The 21,315-nt window shown below is 45.2% G+C and overlaps 1 protein-coding gene across 1 annotated transcript in view; it reads left to right on the top strand.

Moving 5' to 3' along the window:
• PALLD (palladin, cytoskeletal associated protein) overlaps positions 1–21,315 on the top strand; it is a 375,092-nt gene that overhangs the window by 126,296 nt on the left and 227,481 nt on the right. The window contains exon 2 of the mRNA XM_061200806.1: positions 18,637–18,815. Coding sequence (XP_061056789.1) covers positions 18,637–18,815 — 179 coding nt within the window. The remainder of the gene's footprint in view (positions 1–18,636; positions 18,816–21,315) is intronic.

Raw genomic sequence — 21,315 nt, 5'->3', positions numbered from 1 at the left:
ACTGGGCAGTCCCATAAGCTACTTTTCTTCTCTCACCCACCAGAGCCTCCGACCTTCCAGACAAAGGAGAACACTGAGCGGTTTGCAGGGGCTGCTGGAGAAATGCTCCTAATTCAGTAACAGCAGCTTCAGTTTTGAAATCTGTCCGTATTCATTAGAAACAGCTATTTTACAGCTTGAGAGAGAAAAATCAGAACCCTATGGCAGAAGAGAGGGAGAACATGGGCCCTTGCACTGTAGAGATAGACTCAAATTCTCTGTTAAGTCATAAGTGAAAGCTTCTTGGTCCTGATGGGTATAAATTAATAGAAGAGGATGCTCTCAGGAAACAAGGTGTAAATTCTGTTTGCCTAGAAAGTGAGAGATTTGCCAGTTAGTCCTAATACATCCAAGGAGGGGAATTGTTAGAAAATGTCTTGGGGAATTCCCTGGCGATCCAGTGGTTAGGACACCACCCGTCACTGTGGTGGCCCGGGTTCCATCCCTGGTCGGGAAACTAGGATCCCATAAGCTGTACAGCGCTGCCAAAAAAAAAAGAATCAATAGAGAATCTCTTGGCGTGAATACTTTTGCATGAAGCATCTGCTTTCAAGGTCCCCTCCCAAATGCTCCTTCTAGGTGCTGATACCTCTCTTCCTACGCAAACTTGATGAAAAGCGCCATTTGCACTGTTGTAGCTGGAAGCAACTTCACTAGTCCACAGCTACCTTCCTAACGTACCTACAATCGCGTGGCCCTGTGTGGAAACTTTATTTAGCTGTGTGCTTGCAGCTCCTCGCCCACACGCTACCCGCTGGAGGAAAGCTGTGTGTGAGCAGGGCCTCGGCACCTCACAGCCGGGCCTGTGTTTGTTCCGGGGTGAGCTGTTGCGTCCTCCCAGCTAGATCTTCACGATCCAACCCAGGTCCCTGTGACCTCTGCAGGCATCACTCCATGGTTAAAAGGCATCCTGTTCTTGGGACATTGACTCAGCAGAGCCAAGAATTTTCCTGTAAACTATTGCTTGGTCGTTAAGGAAACACAACAGAATTCAACCCTAACGTGCCACATTCCACAGATGCTCATTTCTGAGGCACTTGGTATTTTCACCCACTCTCGGAAGCAAGATGAGAGAATCCCCTGGCTGGTGTGAATTTTTTTAGCGTCTCTTTGCATCACGAGATCCAGTCTCAGGACCGTCTACTTAAGTGTATAGGACAATATGCTAACATTTGTTTTCTTTAATCAAGTCTCTTTAATTCTTACTGGGACCATGTTTTTAGAAAGCACGCAGTGGCCCTCCTAGCAGTGGGAAGCTTCACAGACAGGTAAAGAATAAAGGCAAATATTTCAAGCACATTAGGATATAAGCCGAGTGTAGGTAGCTGACGTAGAGGACATGCATTCAGTTGTGTTCACCCAGAGTCAGAGACTTTTCTTAATTTGCCTCCTGTGCCCTGACAATGGATGGTTCCCTTAGCTTTTGTCAGAAGTTGTATCAGCTGGCTAGTCTTTTTCGAGTACAGTGCATCCAGCCTCATACCAAAGGTTAGACATGCATTACCTTGTTTAAGCCTTCTAACAACCTTACGAGGTAGGGACAAATAGAATACGGGTCGAAGACCACAAGAAGTTGACAAAATGATAATGCAAGTCCTTTAACAGGACATCATTGTCCTAAAAAGTATAGATTTCCTTTTCAGTTTTTAAAATGCTGTATAGATTGGATATTCTAATAGTGCCATGTTTTTTTTTCTTTAGGTTCCTTTTTGTACATTTTTAATAAGCTTAATGTGTATAAGGAATATTTGCTTATGGTTAAAAAAAAAATCATACAGGAAGCTCCCCAATGAAAAGTGAAAAGTCCTCTGTCTTTGCTCAGCCTCAGTCCCTCCGCTCAGTATAACCGAAAAGCTACAAGTTTCTTGTCTGACCCCCCCAGAAGTCTAGTCCCCTTCTCTACTCTTATGGTTTTACTGGACGATGCACTTTTTAAAAAAAAAATAAATTTATTTATTTATGGCTGCGTTGGGTCTTTGTTGCTGCACGCAGGCTTTCTCTAGTTGTGGGGAGCGGGGGCTACTCTTCGTTGCGGTGCGCGGGCTTCTCATTGCGGCAGCTTCTCTTGTTGCAGAGCATGGGCTCTAGGCACTCAGGCTTCAGTAGTTGTGGCACGTGGGCTCAGTAGTTGTGGCGCACGGGCTTAGCTGCTCCACGGCTGGATGAGGCACTTTTGACAGCTTCATCTAACAGGATTTTTAAAGTCTGCATTGTGTGGGATGCCAAAATCGAACGGCCATTTCCTCTCTCAAGGACATTTGAGGCAATATGAGTGTTTTCCTAACACTTAAAAAATGCTAAAACACACATCTGTGTACATATACGTTTCATGTGTCCTGTGCCCTCGTGTGAACCTAACTTCCCAGAAATGAAACCACTGGGTCAGATGCCTGGGTATCTAAATGCTAGTGTTGCCAAATTCTCTTCTTAAAAGGTTACACCAATTCCTAGTCCCATATTAGTTACAATCATTTTCAATGCATAAGAGTGTTAGCTTATATTTTTATCATTTCCTTTTAGATGCTCAAACAGCTCCCAAGTGGGAAACTCCTGCCCCCAAGAATCCTGCATACCCTACACGCATCATATAACAACACTTCCTGACTATCCCTTTCTGTCCTCCTTCACGTGAAGTGTGTGCATTCTGATGATGTTATTTGCTAAATATATAAATGTACTTACAAACGGCTTTCCAAAGATGAAGTGATACAGTCCCAACTTTGGAAAACCAGATTCTGTCCCCCAGGAAGTGCGGGGGAGGCCTTCTCGGGATCATGATTTAACCTAGCTAATTACGATTCAGAGATTGATGCAAGAAGGCATAGAGTTCAAGAGTGAGGTCAGTTTTTCCTGAAGTTAGGAATAAATCTGTGAATTCTGGTCTTATGAACCGCTGAAGAATTACTGTGCAGGGCTCAATAAATCACGTGCAAAGCTGTGTGAGAAACGGTCCATCTCCTCAGCATATTAGTCACAATTACGTTATTAGGCTCCAGAGTGTTGGGCAAACTCATTCTTTTAACTTTGCAGCGATCGACCTGGCAACAGATTTAACATTTTCTTTAAATGTCTAAGTTTAACTCTTTAGTCACTGGCCAAAAACCTCTTTCTAATCCTACCAGAATTTGAGAGCTATTAAATACTTTAGTTCTTAGTCACTTGGAAATCATAATGATGCTTTACAGGAAGAAGAGGGCGGGCAGAGGGAGGAATTTCTACTCCTCAGTGGCAAGGGCGTCAGTTCAAAAAGTGAGAGGTCGTGATGATGAGTGTCTGCCTATTACGCATGTTGAGCACAAATACACATTTTGCATTGTATTCAGGAGAGTTACTTTTGAACAAAAGTGAAAATTTAAAGATGAGTGATTCTGCGCAATGCCCTAAAGGGCTGGTTTTCCTTTATGTTTGTTGTTTTCCCTCAGCACTGAGAATGGACAACACATGACAGGGCAGAGGCAGGTGGGAACCTCTGCACAGAAGCTGGAAGGCTGGGGGGTTGCAATGCTGAGGGGGGCACGGAGCTTGTGAACACACACACGCGCACGCACACACACACACACACACACACACTCACACACTTCTGCAGAGAATACAGACACCTCTGCTGGTGGTCGAATCCCAAGCAGAAGTCGGGATTTTTCTTTCCTTTTGGGTGGTGTGATTCTTCTCCAAGAAGAGTGTTGGAAAAATAAGAATGACATAAAAAATGGGGGTGGGGGGAAGTGTAGGACATTCAGAAAACCGTCCAAGTACATTTGCAAAATAAATTTCATGATGAAAATTATTCTTTAGTTAAATGACAAACATTTGTATGTCTCTTCAGAGCTCTCAAATGCACTTTTGAAAAATTAAATGGCACCTTGTTGGATTTGAATTTGAGCATGTGATTTCCTAACAAACATGTTTAAAGTCTGTGAAACAAGGCTAAAACATAGACCTCAGCAAAAGAAAATGGAAACTTTGGTACACAGCAAATGAATAAGGAATATGACTAAATTTCAAAAGCCTTTCTTTTAGAGGAAATACTCTAATTGACCCAGGTTTTTGTACAAAGTGTGAAATCGTTTGTTAAAAGATATTGTGTGATACAAACTGTTTAGAAATGAGGAAACGTTGTAGCATTCTGTGTGCTGAGTATAAGTTCCATTTAACAGTTAATGCATCCCTAATAAACCATCCTAATTAAAAAGCCCCGGGCTTCCCTGGTGGCGCAGTGGTTGAGAATCTGCCTGCCAATGCAGGGGACACGGATTCGAGCCCTGGTCTGGGAAGATCCCGCGTGCCGCAGAGCAACTAGGCCCGTGAGCCACAACTACTGAGCCTGCGCGTCTGGAGCCTGTGCTCCGCAACAAGAGAGGCCGCGATGGTGAGAGGCCCGCGCACCGTGATGAAGAGTGGCCCCCGCTTGCCACAACTAGAGAAAGCCCTTGCAAAAAAAAAAAAAAGCCCCCAGAAAGTTCGTTACCTTGATTAAATTAGGCTAATCTCATCAATGCATCATAGTTAAGAGGATTGTGCCTTTCTTTTTTTTTTTAATTTTATTTATTTTTTTCTACAGCAGGTTCTTATTAGTTCAGTATTCAGCACAGCAGGCTTAGATCTTTTGTCCCACTTTAATTCATCAGCTGCTGTCATTTGCTAAGAGGCTAGAGCCCGAGGCGTCCTAGTCTCCCAACCAATTATCTATCCAGTTCTTGGATTCTCTCTACAAGACCCCTGCCACCTGTTCCTCCACCTTCAGTAGATCTCGTGACAAGGAACTCAGTAGCTCATTTCTATCTGTTTCAGCTCTGGGTGTAGGGAATCATTTTAGCCATAAGAAACCTCAGGAAACTTTTTTAGATCCTTCAAAATTGATCTGACCTAGTACACGGGCAAGTGTTTTTAAGCCTAGATTCATATAACCTGGAAAAACTGGACCAACGCAACATTAAGATCAGAGGGAGACTGATAATTCTTAGCAAAGGAATTGAGAAAAGGCATGAGTGTGAAACAGCGTTCACGCGTAGCTCGGACTCTGCACCTTTGTGCAGAGCAGAGTAAACTCTTATCTCCCCAACGCCGATGAATTGCCAGAATGATAGGTAATGAGGAAAGGCTTTCTCACAAGGTACACAGACTTGAAAGGACAGAGTGAGCTACTGGTCACTCTTCCTCGTCCCGAGCGATTCTTAGGAGCCCCAAAGAGGGGTGGCCGAGGCGGAGGTCATATGCTCTGGACGTCCCCAGACACATATTGGGCTCTGGGAATCAGAATCCTCCACAAGACAAATTTCGAGTATATTGTTCTTTTCCTGCACAGCACACACGGAGGCCTTATCAGTAGTGACATTTTTAAAATGCAAAAAGCACATATTTTTATTTGCTATGCAAGCAGAGTAACTGTTACCGTTTTCTGTAACTAGTAAATGCCGCATGCTAAAGGCTTGCCCCTTGCCCCGCCGCACGAGGGTTTCAGAGTTTTTTGTCTTGTTTTGTCTTATGCCAAGTCTTCAAGTACCTCTGAAGTTCGCAAGCTGTGTGTTGTGTGACCACAGTAGCTTCGGGGCGTGCAGAATGTAAGCTCTAAACAATGGAATGCAGGTGGGGGTCAGAAAGGAGAGCTTTCTCATCATGGAAGTCTATACGTTTTTCAAAGAAAAGGGTTTAAGTCTGCATCCGATTGTAACATTAATTTTAACACTTTTTAGAAATGTAGCCTGTTGGGATGAAATACCGGCTGTGGGTAATTTGCTCTGAAAAGCCCACTGCAGTGGAACCTGCCACTTTGTTCGTTGTTCAAACAGCCAAATAAAACGAGGTGCGGTCGGCCCGCGCGCTCACGCCCGCGGCCCCTCCCGCCCTGGTGCAGGTCGTCCAGGCTCGGAGCAGGGCCGGTGGCTGTCCCGGAAAAGGCTCACTTTTCTGCACATGCAAAAGTCTGTATTCGGTCTGGGTTGTTGGGAGGAAGGGGACAGCTGCTGCTGCGGAGCACCTGTGTGGCTGGAGTCAGAAAGGTAACTGCAAACAGCATCTCCAGGGTGTGTGAGGCTCTTCCTGGAACTTGATTCCAGGCGTGAGTCAGATCTTGAATCCAGGGGTGTGTGTGTGGGGGGGGTTGTGGCCGTGTGTGGTTGTGTGTGTGGTTGTGGCTGTGTGTGTGGTTGTGTGTGTTTGTGTGTGTGTGGTTGTGGCTGTATGTGGTTGTGTGTGTGTGTGTGTGGTTGTGGCTGTATGTGGTTGTGTGTGTGGTGTATGTGTATGGTTGTGTGTGTGTTTGTGTTGTGTGTGTGTGGTTGTGTGTGTGTGTGGTTGTGTGTGTTTGTGTGTATGGTTGTGTGTGGTTGTGTGTGGTTGTGGCTGTATGTGTGTGTGTGGTTGTGTGTGTGTGGTTGTGGCCGTGTGTGTGATTGTGTGTATGGTTGTGTGTGTGTGGTTGTGGTTGTGTGTGTGTGTGTGTGGTTGTGTGTGGTTGTGGCTGTATGTGTGTGTGGTTGTGTGTGTGTGTGTGGTTGTGTGTATGTGTGTGGTTGTGTGTGTGTGTGTGTGGTTGTGTGTGTGTGGCTGTGTGTACTGCACGTGCGGAAGGCACCCCGTGTCTAGTTGCTGCTGACGGGAGCAGACCCCCTGCCAGCAGTGAGCTTCCTTCCACCCCTGACCCCTCTGTGATCGAATAGTCTCCTTAGAAAGCTGGCGTCTGCACGCGCGGCTGGAAGGCACGCAGAGTGGGCTCAAGGGACAGCGTTGGGATGGAGTGGCTTTGCCGGGGGTCCCCTGGGAAAAACTTGCCTTGGAGCCCCACAGCGTCCGTGAGCGGGCCGGCATGCACATGAACTTCACACACACTCGCTCTGCTTTCCATGTGTCTGTGGTTCCTCAGCGACCACGGCAGCCTCACGGAGGCTCGGGAGGCTGGGCTAGTGGGGTTCAAGGTACGGGAGGTCCTGAGCCCCCAGCCTCTGCCGAGGAGCCGCCTGCCCGGGGCTGCCTCTCTTTCCCCGTGCGGCTGCAGCTCCCTGGGGATGAGACGGGAGACAGAGAAGGAAGCCCTTTCCACCCTAAAAGGTGCAGCTTTTCCAGAAGGGGGTGCCCCTGCATCTTCTGCCCCTCAGCACCATCAAGGCCGGAAACCGGGGGCCAACTCACACACTGGGAAGAGTGGGAGGTGAGGTCTCCTGGACCTTGACTTTGCGGAGGGATGTTCGCCTGCCGAGGGGAAAGCCGTCTTCAGTGTCGTTGCTTGTCAGACGCAAACAGTGAACTCTGGGGCTTTGCAGGAGTCGGAACAGAACTGTTCTGTGTGTGTTGCCACCATCTGTGGAGTCGAGGAAGCAGGGGGGCCCACTGCCCTGTCCCTGCCTTCGTTTTAGCCCCTTTGGGATTTCCTAATTCCGAGGCAGTCATTGTATGGAATGAACGAGTTCCAGAAGCACAGAAGACTGTGTTTCTAATAAACCACCTCCCACTTTATCCCCTTTGGAGTGCAGCCCGAGCTACAACAATAGCTAATGATTACATGCTGTACCTGCAGCAACAAAGTAGCTGAAATTGCACCTCTGCTGTCTGGTGAAGCCATCTCCCCCAGGCTCCCAGGCTTGGAAGGTTTGGAAACATCCAGCACGTTTTCATCATGCAGGTAGCTTTGAAGCGACTTGTCAGGTCAAGCTGACTGAGTTTTGTGCTTGCATAGATGATCGGTGAGGATGAACCTACTTTTTAACCTGGGAATTTGTGAATGAGCGACAGGAGGGTTGGGACCTTTCTCCCCTCGTGTCCCGTGAGACTTGCTTCTGTCCACTCGTGGGAATGAATCACATTTACAGAGTCAAAATAGCCGCTAAAGCCAAAGTCACACTTTCACATTGCTCTGGCAGTGAAGTCTACACTGCTTTGCCGGCCACGGTCCCTGTGTGCTCCTGTCACTTCACTCAGAAATGCCCTGACTTGGACATTATATTGTATGGTCACCCTGAGCATTTTCCAAAGGCAGGGAGAACCCAGTAACTTCATGTGCCATGGCAAAATGGCAGCTTGTCAGAAAAAAAGGGGAAAGAAAATTCTTAGAGTTAATAGTCAGGGATAGTTGGGAGGTTAGCAATCAGCATTTCACATTGACTCCTAAGAAAATGATGTTTAAACATAGCCTGTTAAATCAAGCATGGCAAATATGTCTCGATTCAGGTGCCAAGTCTAGCCAACTGGGAGTGGCTGCCCAGAGAAGGACTCAACCCATTCTGGGGCTGGTGGAAAAAGAGACATCTCACTGATGCCATCACGGGCACTGGAAGAGGCAGTCGTAAAAGGTAGGCAGGTATCAGATGTCACTGTCGTAGGGTTAGACGGGATCTGAGTGATGATTCTACCTGGTGTGTGTCTGCATCACGCTAACTCTTCAACCTCATCCTCGAGGCACGTGTTCTGTGGTCCAGTAGGATTGAGAGTGACGCCTGCCATCTTTCTGTCTTGGAAATTCACTGCACATTGGCACACAGTGCTAAAAAGTTCTATAGTAAAGACAGATGTTTAACTTTGTTTCCCTGGTGTTCCGTAAACCTATAGGCCGCAGAAGCCTTTTTCAACGGTATCTGCCCACTGGCTGCAGAACCACTTTCTAGGGACACATTGGAGGAAACGCGGGTCTAGTTCATGCCTCACAAACAAGGAAGCTCAGCCCCAAAGAGAGAAGGACTGGGTCTTGTTCAGCTGGGCTGGTCTATGGAACCAGGCAGAACCAGAACCGGACTGCGGACTCCCAGCCCTAATCCGCTAACTACCTTCTCAGTGTGGAACCGATTAGAAGCAGCCTGAGGTTTTCTTAACAGCTTCTGGCAGCACATGGACTTGGTGTAAATTCCACCTGCCTGTTTGTACAGTTGTGTGTTAGGGACAGTGATGAAATATTTGCCTGCTCACAGTGTCCAGACGTGAGGCGACCTCTCACGGTCAGAACAAAACAAGGTCAAATTAGTTTGGAAGTTTCATTTCATCTGGGCTACTTGATCCCCCGCTGCCACCCCATGTCTTTTATCTTCCTGTCTTGGGAGATAAAGTGATGATTAGAGATTTGAATTGTTAGACGTGAGTCTGGTTTCAGTTCAAAATCTATTTTATCATTTCCTGGGCTTTGAATTTCAAAACATCAATCTATTTATTGGTCTCTTTTGGACCATAAGGTTAAAGTACATCTGTTGTCCACACTGATTTAGCTGTTGGCCCTCAAGGTAAGCGGTCATGAAATTATAGCCGTAGTAGATTTAGCCAAGGAATAACTTCACTTTGGTCTGCCTATAAATCCACTCGACAGAATAAACATGGTGTGTCTTGTGGTTCATGGGAACACATGTAAAGAATTAAGAAATCTTTGGTGACAAGACAAAAACTGCTCCATAAAAATTAATTGGTGCTTAATTGAGGATGCGTGAAGTGGGATACTGGCAGACGGCCTGCCTGTGAGCGTAGGCATGAGCGGGGTTCATGTTGGGCAGAGGTTGCCAGTTTCATGTTGGTGATTTTCCAGCTCAGGGCAGAGAGCTGCCCTTCCTTTGGGAGAAAGGGCACCTGGAAAACGGAACCATTGTTGAACCACTCCTGTCCCTGGTGTTTTCTCTACCCTTTATTTCCGTTATATTAGCATTAAAGAAGCCGGTTTCTTCCTTTTCTCCAAGCACACGCTTGCATGAAGCCATGTGGCTGCTTGCGCTTTGGAGAAGGGGCCGCTGTGGGCTGGATTTGCCTTTGTGCAATCACCACTGACACCCTCTGAAGATGACTTCTTCTGAGAAGTACGAATCAGTGGAGAAGCAAAGCAGAAAACTTTGAATGTAACTCGGTTTCCCCATGAGCGTAAGGAAACTGCCTTATAGGAGAGGATGAAAACTCAACTGTTTTTAAAGGCTTTCATTTCGTAAGGCCTCCTTGTTTCAATTAACTGACTTCGGAGCTTTACCATTTTCCTTAGCAACGTTGGAGAATATTAGCCATGGTCCACTGATGAAGCTTTGTAAGTTTTCTAAGTCAGATTTGTTCGTTTTAAAAGTCACATGTTTAAAATACAGGGTGCAGAAAATTTCCATGACACATCGTTGTGGTACAGAAAAATAAGGACACCAAAAGAAGCTGTGAGTCCTAAAATATGTATTTCCTTTTAAGTGATAGTACTAGAATAGATATTACTAGTCAGCTTGGAAGCCGAGTGGTGCTATATGTGGTTTTTTTAACATAAACTATCCATCTCCCATGCTGGGAAGTATAAACTCTACTTTGCCAGTGGATTTGTTAGTTCCTCTCATTTAGCAGTTGAATTTATTGTCATAAAAACCAACACTCTTCCCCTGTCTTGGAAAACCAGAGTGTTCTGAGCTTGCCCAGACGTGTATCCCAGCTCCAGTACGCAGTTCTCAGCCTGGCTGCCAGGTGCCAGGGGTCAGAAGGGCAGGAAACAAGGAAAGCCACATTGTAAACTCTAAAATTGTCTTACACTGTCCAAAATGGAAACCGCTGGTGGTCTCCAAAGACAGCCGCTTGCTCAGAAGCAGCTGCGATGCCCCTGATTTTACTTATTCTCCTGACCCCTCTCCATCCCAACGGAAGAGTTCCCAGGACTGCAGTCAGATGCAGGCGTTCTCCTCCAACATCGGACTCAGACCAAGTCAGCCATTACATTTAAACTCACCTTGAAATGTAGAAAGTGAACAATTAAATAGGAAACTTTTCTGTGTAAAACACCTTCTTGAATTTCAATCCTACCACATCCTGCTGGTGCCATAATAGGAACCTTGAATTTCTGGCACTGTCTCATTTTTTAGGCTGGAATGTTTGAAAAAAATCCTGAGGAAAAAACGACAGGCAACAAAAAGCAATATACATGTATATGTATATTAAAACGTTGTTGATTTCAAAATCCAGCACAGAATAATATAAAGAAATATGCCATCTTATAGAGCTTTAAATACTACAGTCCTTTTTTTTCTACGTGTTATAATCCTTTATGAATAAATAGGAAAAATTCAAGACTCACGAAGTCTGTCAACATTATCCTGTCTCTAATAAATTGATTTCAACCTAAGTATTCTATCCATAGCAAGCTGAATCTGTAAGCTGGAGGCTGTAACCAATCTTTAAAGATTTTTGAAGCAGTACCTGCTTCCGTGTGGTAGGAAAACCTAATTTCATTAGATGACCTGATGTCTATAATTGGGATTTCTTCTCTGTTTTCCCTACTACTAGTCTCATGAGATGAAAAACCCGATTTATCTGCCATCTGTGCCCTGGTCAGTCCCTGGGTTGGAATTTAAGTGCAGTAAGCCCCTTGATGGATGAATAAATGATTGCTTGATGTGTGAATGGGTGAATGAATGAGACTGCATCTCCTAACCCGTTTACATTTTATTTCTAACTAATGCAGGGTTATTTTCATACCCCATTTAGTGGCCTCAGAATCTGACAACTGGTCTCAACTGGCTTGCTGTGACGCGAGCATCTCTTAATTCTTTTCACTGGGGATTTACCGGGCACACCGATGGGCAAGGTTTGCTTCTCAGCTGCTGTCGAGTGGCAATTACATAGCAGCTTAGTGGCTCCACAGAGATTAGAGGAAGAGCCAGGAAACTTTGTTACAGCTTGTTCCTATCCATAGTAAAAAGCTCCAGGAAAGGTGAAACTACAAGTATTGAGGAAAAGGAAGTGTGCAGGTTGTCTGGATTTAATCGTCCATGTTCTGTAGATAAATGGGAGCTGCCTCTATCTTCAGTACAATGACAACTACTTCACAAGGTTGTTGGAAGGTAAAAAGAGGCCATATTTGCAAAGCACATAGCGTATAATAGGCATTTAATAAGTATTCGTTCTCCTTCCCTTCATTTGAATCAAATATGCCCTTAAGAACTATCAGTGTTCCCAAACATTGTATCACCTCCTCATCCTAACTGTGAGATTGTATTATATGTTTTTACCATTTTATAGTAACAGATTAGAAGTATGACAGAAAGCTGAAATTTATTAGAGGTACAGAATGGGTATATAGATATCTGGATTTGATTTTCTACTGTGCTGTCCAGTGTCCTGTCCACTAAATAAATGGCTTCCAGGTATTAGACATGGGATGAAAAAATGTCCAGGTGCCCTTCAGCGGAATTCTACCCGAGTAGGCTCTGTCTTAGCACAGGACGTGTTCCCACACGGCTGCATCTCAACCAAGGTCTCTTTCCACTCTCACCTTGTAATAAACAGAAGCAGCTTTCAGGATCTGGAGGGAAGTGAGATGTGTCTTCTGGGAGGCCAAGGTGAGGATGGCAGTGTGTTCCATCACAGACTTGTGCTTCGGTCGCTGTGTAGCCTGCCACTCCGAGGCACTCGGTTCCCCTAGCTGAAGACATTCGGATCTGTTAATGACGTCTGCCTCGGGATGGGGGGCGGCGGAGTGTCACACCCGTGCCGTGCCTTCCCCACACCTGGGCTGCGTTGATTTTGCGTGTTTACGTTGTAGCTTGTCTTAAGCCGCGCTAGCAATAAGAATTTAATGGAGGATAAATTGCAGGTCAAAACTGAATCAACAGCCCTGACTCTTACCTCTTCTTTAAAGAATACTAAGTGTTTTGAGTCCTTTGCCAGGAAGCTGATGGAAATGTTAAGAAATTTAATGAAATAAAGTGACTTTAGCTCATCCGCTACCTCGTGGTGTCCAGACTTCAAACCTTCAGGATTTCTTAGGTCAGATAAGAAGGCGATGTGTCTTTGATCGGCTACAGAAGAGTGGAGAAGACTGGTTTCCTCCTCTGATATATGCGCGGAGTTGATGATTTTGAGTTTCATGCTATGCCTTGTAAATGCACTTCAGTTTGAGTAGGTGAGAGCAGATCAACTTCCCTCTGTGGACATCTTCAGGCAGAAATGACCAGATACGACTTTGGGAATTAAAAAAAAAACATTAAAAAAAACCCCAGCCAACTGAGCATCTACAGAATGCAAGGCATATTACTTTTGAGGCAGTTGAGTCCGGATCCTCTCACCCCTGAGGACAGAAACGACCATAGGTGTTATTTAAACGATTTATCTGTTCCAGCCTGTCTTCATTTGTAAGCTTATTCTTCTCGGATGAGTTCAGTGTATGAAAAAGCAGGTGTTGTCATCATTCAGGTGTGGTGAGGCTGACAGATCAGGAGGAGATGCCTCTGAAACGCTTTTATTACTCACAGGCCCCAGAGCAGGGAGCTCCCTGCGCCATGGGGTGGGGGAGGACAGGGGGTCCCCAGGGTGGGTCAGGAGGCAGAGCGGAAGGGGAGGGGGGCCTTCACTGTGTCCCTGCAGGAAGGGTTGGTGGGTGGGGCAGGGGGAGGCCCCGGGGCTGCTCTGAATGGGGCCATTGGCTCTGGACTCGGGGCTGTCCTGGTTGTCACCGCCTGGCTCTGGGCATTGGAGCAGGTGGGCAGTGGCCCGAGTGGGAGGGCCTGCGGGGGGGGGATGGGCTCTGGGTTGGTGAGTCTCACTGGAAAGGAGCCGGAAGGTGTCATTTACCGTCTCCAGGAACCGGCAGCCCTGGGAGGGGCCATGTCTCCAGGGTCAGCCAGGCCAGGACGTCAAAGCGTCAGAAACACAGACGGTTAAAAACCTGCCAAGTAGGTGCCGTGTCAAGATGTGGGGCTGGAGCTCACAGCCCTGGGGAGCTGCGTGAGCACGGCCATGAGGCCGGGCCCCGCCGCAGCCTCTGTCCTCGTGGGAGAGAAAGGCAGGGGCAGAGCTCATTCCGTAGAAGGCGAAGGACTCAGTGGGGGTCATGACAAGGTGCTGAATCCACCCATACGTTCAGGGACCCGACGTGGGTGCATAGCCTCAGAAACACCGCGATATCCTCGGACCCTTCAAAGAAGCAAAGCCGTTCATGACTTACACCTTTCATCAAATAATTTCCTACATCATTTCTTGAAATATTTTTCATGCACTCACTAAATATACAACCTTTTCATTTCACCAAGAACCTCAGAATTATGAAGCTTTATAGCGAGGTCTCCTGTCCTCAGATGAAGAGCCTGGACCGGGAAGGTAGACGACTTTCCTACAGTCTCTGCCGAACATCCCTGTGGGGCCGCTGCGGCTCCAGCCGTGAACCAGACACACGTTTATCCGAACAGTGGCTGGAGCCATGGGCCCTGCCTGGTGCCCCGGGGAGGCCCCCATCTCGATATCTGCAGCCTCTCCCCTCCCCCAGGCCACACCCTGACAGCCCCCATCTCGACAGTGTAGAACTGGTCCTGTGGCAGGTCCTGGGCCCGTAACCCTCTGACTTTCCCTGACGGTGTCGAAGCCACAGAATGACTCACGTTAAGTCTTAGGCTTGCTGCCTGATTTGGACAAATTTAGTCTTTTGTCTGCACTATTTCTTCTGCATGCTACAACCTGAGATGCTTTCAAAATGTCATCCATGGAGCTGGAGAACAAAAAGCATGAGTGTTTAAAAAGCAAAAGCCAGGGCTTCCCTGGGGTCTGTAAGCACCACCTACATCACCACGTGCCACGTTGGTGTCACGAGGCACCGTCCCCAAGACCAGATAGGTATGTTAGGCTGTGGCCAGAGTGCATTTGTACCTGAACCTTTTTGCCAGTGTTCAGTGTAGTTCAAGTACTTTACTGTGCTTACTGATCATGTTCTTCAGGCTTACACTTATCATGATTGCTCAGATTATAATCGGTCTTTTTTTTTTGGTCTGTACCATGCGGCTTGCATGGGGATATTAGGTCCCCGACCAGGGGTCGAACCTGGGGCATGGCAGTGAAAGCGCCGAGTCCTAACCACTGGACCACCAGGGAAGTCCCAGATTATAATTGGTCTTAATTCATTTTTTAAAAACTGCAGGCTCTATGGGATGAACGTGCCAGAAAAGCATCATGCAACAGACACATGGGATGTTAGGAGATGCAAAATGAGAAAGAGTCGCATGGCCAAGTAAGATGAATGAATGCTAGATTAAACAATATTAAACTAATTTGTTTTCTGCAGGGCTTCTGAGGGCCTTTAATAAGAAAATCTTAATTACATGAAGGAGCGATATATACATATACATGTATATAATAGGTAGCATCTTCCAAATCTATTAGGCCACAGAGCCTTCACCATTTGTTTTTTTCTTGGGCAGCATATTCTAAAGTAACAAGTGGCAGGTAGTAAGTATTTTTAAAGCACCAACTACGTGCAGTACACTATGAATCAATGAAAAAGAGTCCATTTCCTGGATGAGGAAGTAAGGCCTAAATGCATTAGGCCTCAAATAATGATATAAAGAAACACCACAGAGGATAGGAAGTGACATAGCATCAATTGTCAAGTGAATAAGGCTACAATTTTTTGAGTGTAGAGGAGAGAGAAACAAACAACATATTTTTTGCAGATACAGAACACATACAATACGGTTTCTCTGCTCACGAAGTGATGATGCAGGCTGGCGTCCACGCGTGACAGACCGGAACTTTTTCCCCTTCACATGCATGTGAATCACTGGGGTCTGAACCGACTCAGTGGGCTTGGGATGATGGTCAAGATTCTGCATTTCTTTTATTTTTTAAATTTTTAATTTTTTAATTAAAGTACAGTTGATTTACAATGTTGTGTTAATTTCTGCTGTACAGCAAAGTGATTCAGTTATACATATATATATATATATTCTTTTTTTAAAGCATTCTTTTCCATTATGGTTTATCATAAGATATTGAATATAGTTCCCTGTGCTATACAGTAGGACCTTGTTGTTTATCCATTCTATATATAAAAGCTTATATCTGCTAACCCCAAACTCCCAATGCATCCCTCCGCTACCCTCTCCCCCTTGGCAACCACCAGTCTGTTCTATATGTCTGTGAGTCTGTTTCTGTTTCATAGAGAGGTTCATTTGTGTCATATTTTATATTCCACATATAAGTGATATCATAGGATATTTGTCTTTCTCTGTCTGACTTACTTCACTTACTGTGATCATCTCCAGGTCCTTCCATGTTACTGCACATGGTATTATTTCAATCTTTTTTATGGCTGAGTAATATTCCATTGTATATATGTGCCACATCTTCTTTATCCATTCCTCTAGGTTGCTTCCATGTCCTGGCTATTGTAAACAGTGCTGCAGTGAACATAGGGGTGCATGTGTCTTTTTGAATTACGGTTTTCTCAGGGTATGTCCAGGAGTGGGATTGCTGGATCATATGGTAGTTCTATTTTTAGTTTTCTGCGAGACCTCCAGAGAGTCTGCATTTCTAACAAGCTCCTAAATGGTGCTGATACCCCTGGTCCAAGGACCACACTTCTCCTGTACACTCCAGATAATAACTGTTGCAGGGTTTGTGGGCCGTGCAGTCTGTCCCAGCAGCCCAGCTGTCGCTGCAGCGCGAAGGTGGCCACAGACACTGTGTTAGTTCAGGGGCACGGTTGTGATGCCCCAAGACTTTATTTATAGGCTCTGAAATCTGACCTTTATATAATTTCCATGTGTCACAAAATACTCTTCTTCTGATTTTTTTCCTAACCTTTAAACACATGGAAACCATTTCTTGGCTCACGGGCCTCAGGAAAGCAGGCGGTGGCCTGCAGGCTGTGTGCACTGCCTGAGGTCAGGGTGTCACAGCCCTGGGGTGGCGGCAGGGGTGTCCCAAGGAGCACATCTAACCAAGGCAATTAATCGTCCTCTCTTTTAAACCTTCATTGCGTTTTTTCACGCTTCATTTTCCCTCTGACAGTTGGTTCTTATCGTTTTATGGCAGGGTAACTCACCCTAGGTAACGTACAGACACCTAGACTCTGGCTGGTTCCAGAGTCCACCAGGCTCGACTCTTCCTGTGGCCTCCAGTACCTGACGTGGTGCCGTCCACGTGGAAGATGCCCAGCAGGCGTGTGCTCAGTAGAACTGAATCTGTTGAAGGCACCTTTCGCTTGCTTGTGAGGAGAGCAGCTCCAGGGTGGGATGAGCGCAGAGGGTGAGGGGAGAATTGCAGGGAGCAGAGAGGAAGCAGGTCATACGTGAGGGCTGCATAGGAAACGAGAAATCCACGCAGATTTTTGACAGAAATAGGATTCGTATAGGAACATGATAGAAAAGAAAATCCGGGCCAAGTTATAGGAAAGCAGACAATAAAGATCTAAAGTTTAGGGAATGATTCATGTAGGGAAGAGTGTCGAGTGCTTTCACCTGCCGCAGGATCAAGAATCCATAGCTTGCCAGGGATGAAGAGATCAATTAAAAGACTTCAGGTCAAGTAACACTGAAGCCATAGACGGTTCTCCGGGCGGGGGGGCAGGGTCTCGACTGTGATTGTGGAAAGAGCAGAGAAGAAGGGACTAGAAAATGGTTCTCGGCCAGAATGTTCTCCAAGACTTTAGGAAAACAAAGGAAATCACAAACTACTCAGAATCATGAAATACTGCCCTTCTCAACTGCCTCAAAAGCAATATGCCTTGCATTGCATAGATGCTCAGTTGGCTGGGTTTTTTTATATGGTTTTTAATTCCCGAAGTCATGTCTGTTCTTTTCCAAATATCCTGTACTTATTTTTTTAATATAGTTTCTGGAGTTAATATGCTAAGTATTAGCAAACTGGCTTGTTTTATTAACTTTACTTTCAGACTAAATATAGACAGAAGCCTATATTATGCTATCTAAATGCAGAAAAGGTTAGTTTTCACTGACATAAAAAGGATGCCAAGTCCAAAGAATTTTATAGAGGATCAGACTCGGGGAAAATCTCTCAGTGCTGATTAAGAGCTAAATGGACAGTTCTGTCCCAGAGACTTCAATCCTTTTAGTTGTCAATGGCACGTTCCTTCGTATTTCTTTAAAACTAAATCACATTTGTGGGGAGGAGGGTTAGTGCAGCTTCGTATTTTTTTGTAAAAATCCTGTTGAGAGTTTGAGATGCTCAGGGAATAAAGGAAAGGGTGTGAGGGGGAACCCACATAAAAACAGTCTGGCCACCTGCCACCTCCCACACCAAGGGCCTGGTCGATGGGAAGGGGTGAGACCAGCAAGAATGAATTACAGAGCACTGCTGCCCCTGCCCGCATCATGGGGGCTGGGCACGCTGCTGGAAGGTTCTCTAAATATCAGAACTGTGGAAGGCATTAACTCCGTTCCTGCCCAGCTGACCAGGTCAACAGGAACATTGCTGCCCAGGGTCTGTAACATGACAATGTCTCCCTTGATACTGTACATTAAGTATTTTGAGTACAATGTTTACATTACTTTCATATTTTTCTTTACATAAGAACAATAGATAAAATTGTAATAGACGTGAGAGGCACTGGTGATAAAACATATTTTTGTAAGACACTTGGAATTTGTGTTCCTTCCATTTTGTAACTGAAATGGTCTTTCCCAGTGTGATGATGTCCCTTAATCCAGGTTGATGAAATGTACAAGGTGCTTTACAAAGAAAACCCATGGGAATTGTCTAGCCATACATTTCATGGTCTCAAATGTAATAGCATTTAGTAAGGTCAGTAACACGGACACAGGTCTTTTTTTTTTTATCAGACAAGCATCTCGCTACACAGCATCTCGCCTTTCACTTCTGCTTTATTATTTTAAACGTCCCCTTTTCCTTTCTCTCCCTCCTGTCCTGCGACTTCCGTTTGGCCAGCAGATGGTTCTGTGAGGGGATCGAACTGCACGACAGTCCCGACATCCAGATCCGCTGGGACGGGGGCGACCTGCACACGCTGGTCATAGCCGAGGCCTTTGAGGACGACACAGGGCGCTACACCTGCCTGGCTGCGAACCCCGGTGGCTCTGACACCACATCCGCAGAGGTGTTCATTGAAGGTACCCAGGGATGTGGGGTGGAGGCGTGGGGTGCCGAGTGGGCAGGGGCCCGTTGCTTCTTGTGAACGTGATTTTCCAACGTTGTGAGTCAAACCTCATTTGTCCTCCAGGACAGATAAATCGAGCGGCTCTGACACTTGGGTGTACGTCTACGTCGACAACGTCTGATGTCAACATTTGTTCCTTTTCATTTAAAACATTTCAGCTACGTGAATTTATTTAGAATGCTAAGTGTCCAACTTAGTTCTGGTTTCTCTGGTGGATAAAGAATGGGGACATATTAAAATACTAGAAATACTAGACCTATCAACCAAAGTTAAACTCTAAAAGACTTAGGAGATCATTCACAGGGATATTAAGCGGTTGAATATTTTTAAATGTTCTCATTTTTATTAAATTCTAGAACTTTTCCTTTTTTGTTAGGATGCTGCTATTTCTGCTAAGTGTACCATGAACTTGCAATCACTAGGTGAAAAAATTTCCAGAATCAATGTTGCATGAAAGAGGGGTGGGCAGAGAGAAGAATATCTCTATTGTTCTAACAATTCATTTTTGACAAGACTCAGCCAATAGGGAATTAGAAAACTTGCTATCAAAGTATATAGTTTACATCACTGTTACATTTTTATCAGTATCAATCATTTAAGTTGGAAGTGGCTTAAACGCTAGTGTTCTATGTCCCTAAAGCCATAAATTGGTGAGTAGCCTTGTAATTGCTTGCATTTAAAAATAGTAGTTGGAACACAGAAAGAAAATTGAAATCCTCGAAGTCTCCACTACCTTAATCTTCATCTTTTAACTAAATTTTTTTTACTGTTTAATAGCACTAAATTTCTTTGTTTTTTAAAGGAGAAGAAAGCAAGATGTGAACCATAATTTATAGCCCTTGTAAGAACTGGCCAAAAAAAAAAAAAAATTTAGTTTTAGAAGTAACTGTTACTGCCGACTAAAACTATGTGCCTTTACTTTTAATAAAAGGGTCCCCTGCATTGTCTTTGAAAGCGTCTGTGAGCTCCTTCGGGGACCTTGTCCTGCTAATTAGAGCAAACCTTCTGTATTAACAATAAGTGATGCTACATGGCACTTACAGGTACACACACGTGCAGACGTCATTTAAACCTCACCATGAACCTGTGAGGTGTTATCAGGCTCCCCTTTTACACACGGGTAAACTCAGCCTGGGGAGGTGAAAGGAGCCTTTCCAAAGTCACTCCAGGATTTGGACCCAGTCCGTCTTACTCCAAGGCCCATATCCTATTCGCTATGTCACATGTATCTCAAAGTGCTAAATGAACAGGAAAAAATGGCAAAAAGATTTTTAACATTTAATAAGCGAGCAGTGAGTATCAGTCATGGGCTGGCTGTGGAGCAAACTTCTTGAAGCATTTTAGAATACAGAGGAGGAAAGTTAAACTTCCATTAAAAAAAACAAAAAAAACCCCATTTGCTAATGATGGTCAGATTTGTCTTCCAAAACCAAGTTCAACTAGAGCTGCTTAAAATTAAATGCTTTATTTGCTTTCAAGATTGCTAGAAATGGGTACCTCAGTGTGGATTGTTTCTGTACTACAGACATTAAATCACGTCAGTTTTACGTACTAGTCTACCAACTCGATTCAGCCATGTTTATTAAGGCCTTGCTCTGTGCCAGACAGCGTGGGTGCAGATGTGATGGGGATGGGCCCTGCTATCAAGGAGTTCCCAATCCAACAGCAGAGATGGACACATTTTTAAAAAAAGAATATAAAATAAGTGATGTTATAAGTGATATAACAGATATCTAAAGTGTTATAAGGATACAAATGAACTTAAAAGATTAACTGCAAGGTATATAAGACACATTAACTTTCATAGAATAAGAGGAACTGTTTCTCTGCCTTGGAAACCACTTTCAGGATCTGACTCCGGAGGCCCAAAACATGCATGCCATGGTCTTTAACTTTATTTCATTAAATTGAGCTCTGCCACGTAGAAGCCCCTGCAGTGCAGTCCTCTCCTGCCTTTGGGGTCTCTGCATGAGCTACTTAGCATGGGAGAAGCACCCCCAGTTCTACCTGCCACGCGTGGTCCACGCCCAGGGCTCCACAGAGGTGGTGGGTGTCCCAGTGTCCCTTTTTGCACCTGAGGACCCTGCACTGGCTTAGACGGCCCGCCAGCTGTGGGTCTGGCTTCAGATCTGTGTGCTGAGGAGAGGAGGGTCTGGGCAGAGCCGGAATAAAGAGCCTTTAAGCATCAGCCTCCTAAGCTTCCTGGAAAGTGCGTTAGGAAACTGGCTCATCGTCCCCATGAAATATGGGTGATAACTTTTTTAAAGCCTGATTTTTGTGTATTTTTATCCCTAAGAATAATTACATGAAATGGGAGAGAATTTCACATAAATTCTTAGGCTCCTGTTATGACGGAAAGGAAGAAGTGTTTATGTTTTCCTTACTGCAGCACTACGTTAGACTCAGGAGTATCTCTGTTGTCCCGAAACCACATTGCTATTGCTGTTGCTACG

The sequence above is a fragment of the Eubalaena glacialis genome, chromosome 9, assembly GCF_028564815.1.
Source record: "Eubalaena glacialis isolate mEubGla1 chromosome 9, mEubGla1.1.hap2.+ XY, whole genome shotgun sequence".
NCBI classification, from domain to species: domain Eukaryota; kingdom Metazoa; phylum Chordata; class Mammalia; order Artiodactyla; family Balaenidae; genus Eubalaena; species Eubalaena glacialis.
The sequence above is the reverse complement of the archived record's forward strand: the minus strand, read 5'-3'. Positions and strand labels throughout refer to the sequence as shown.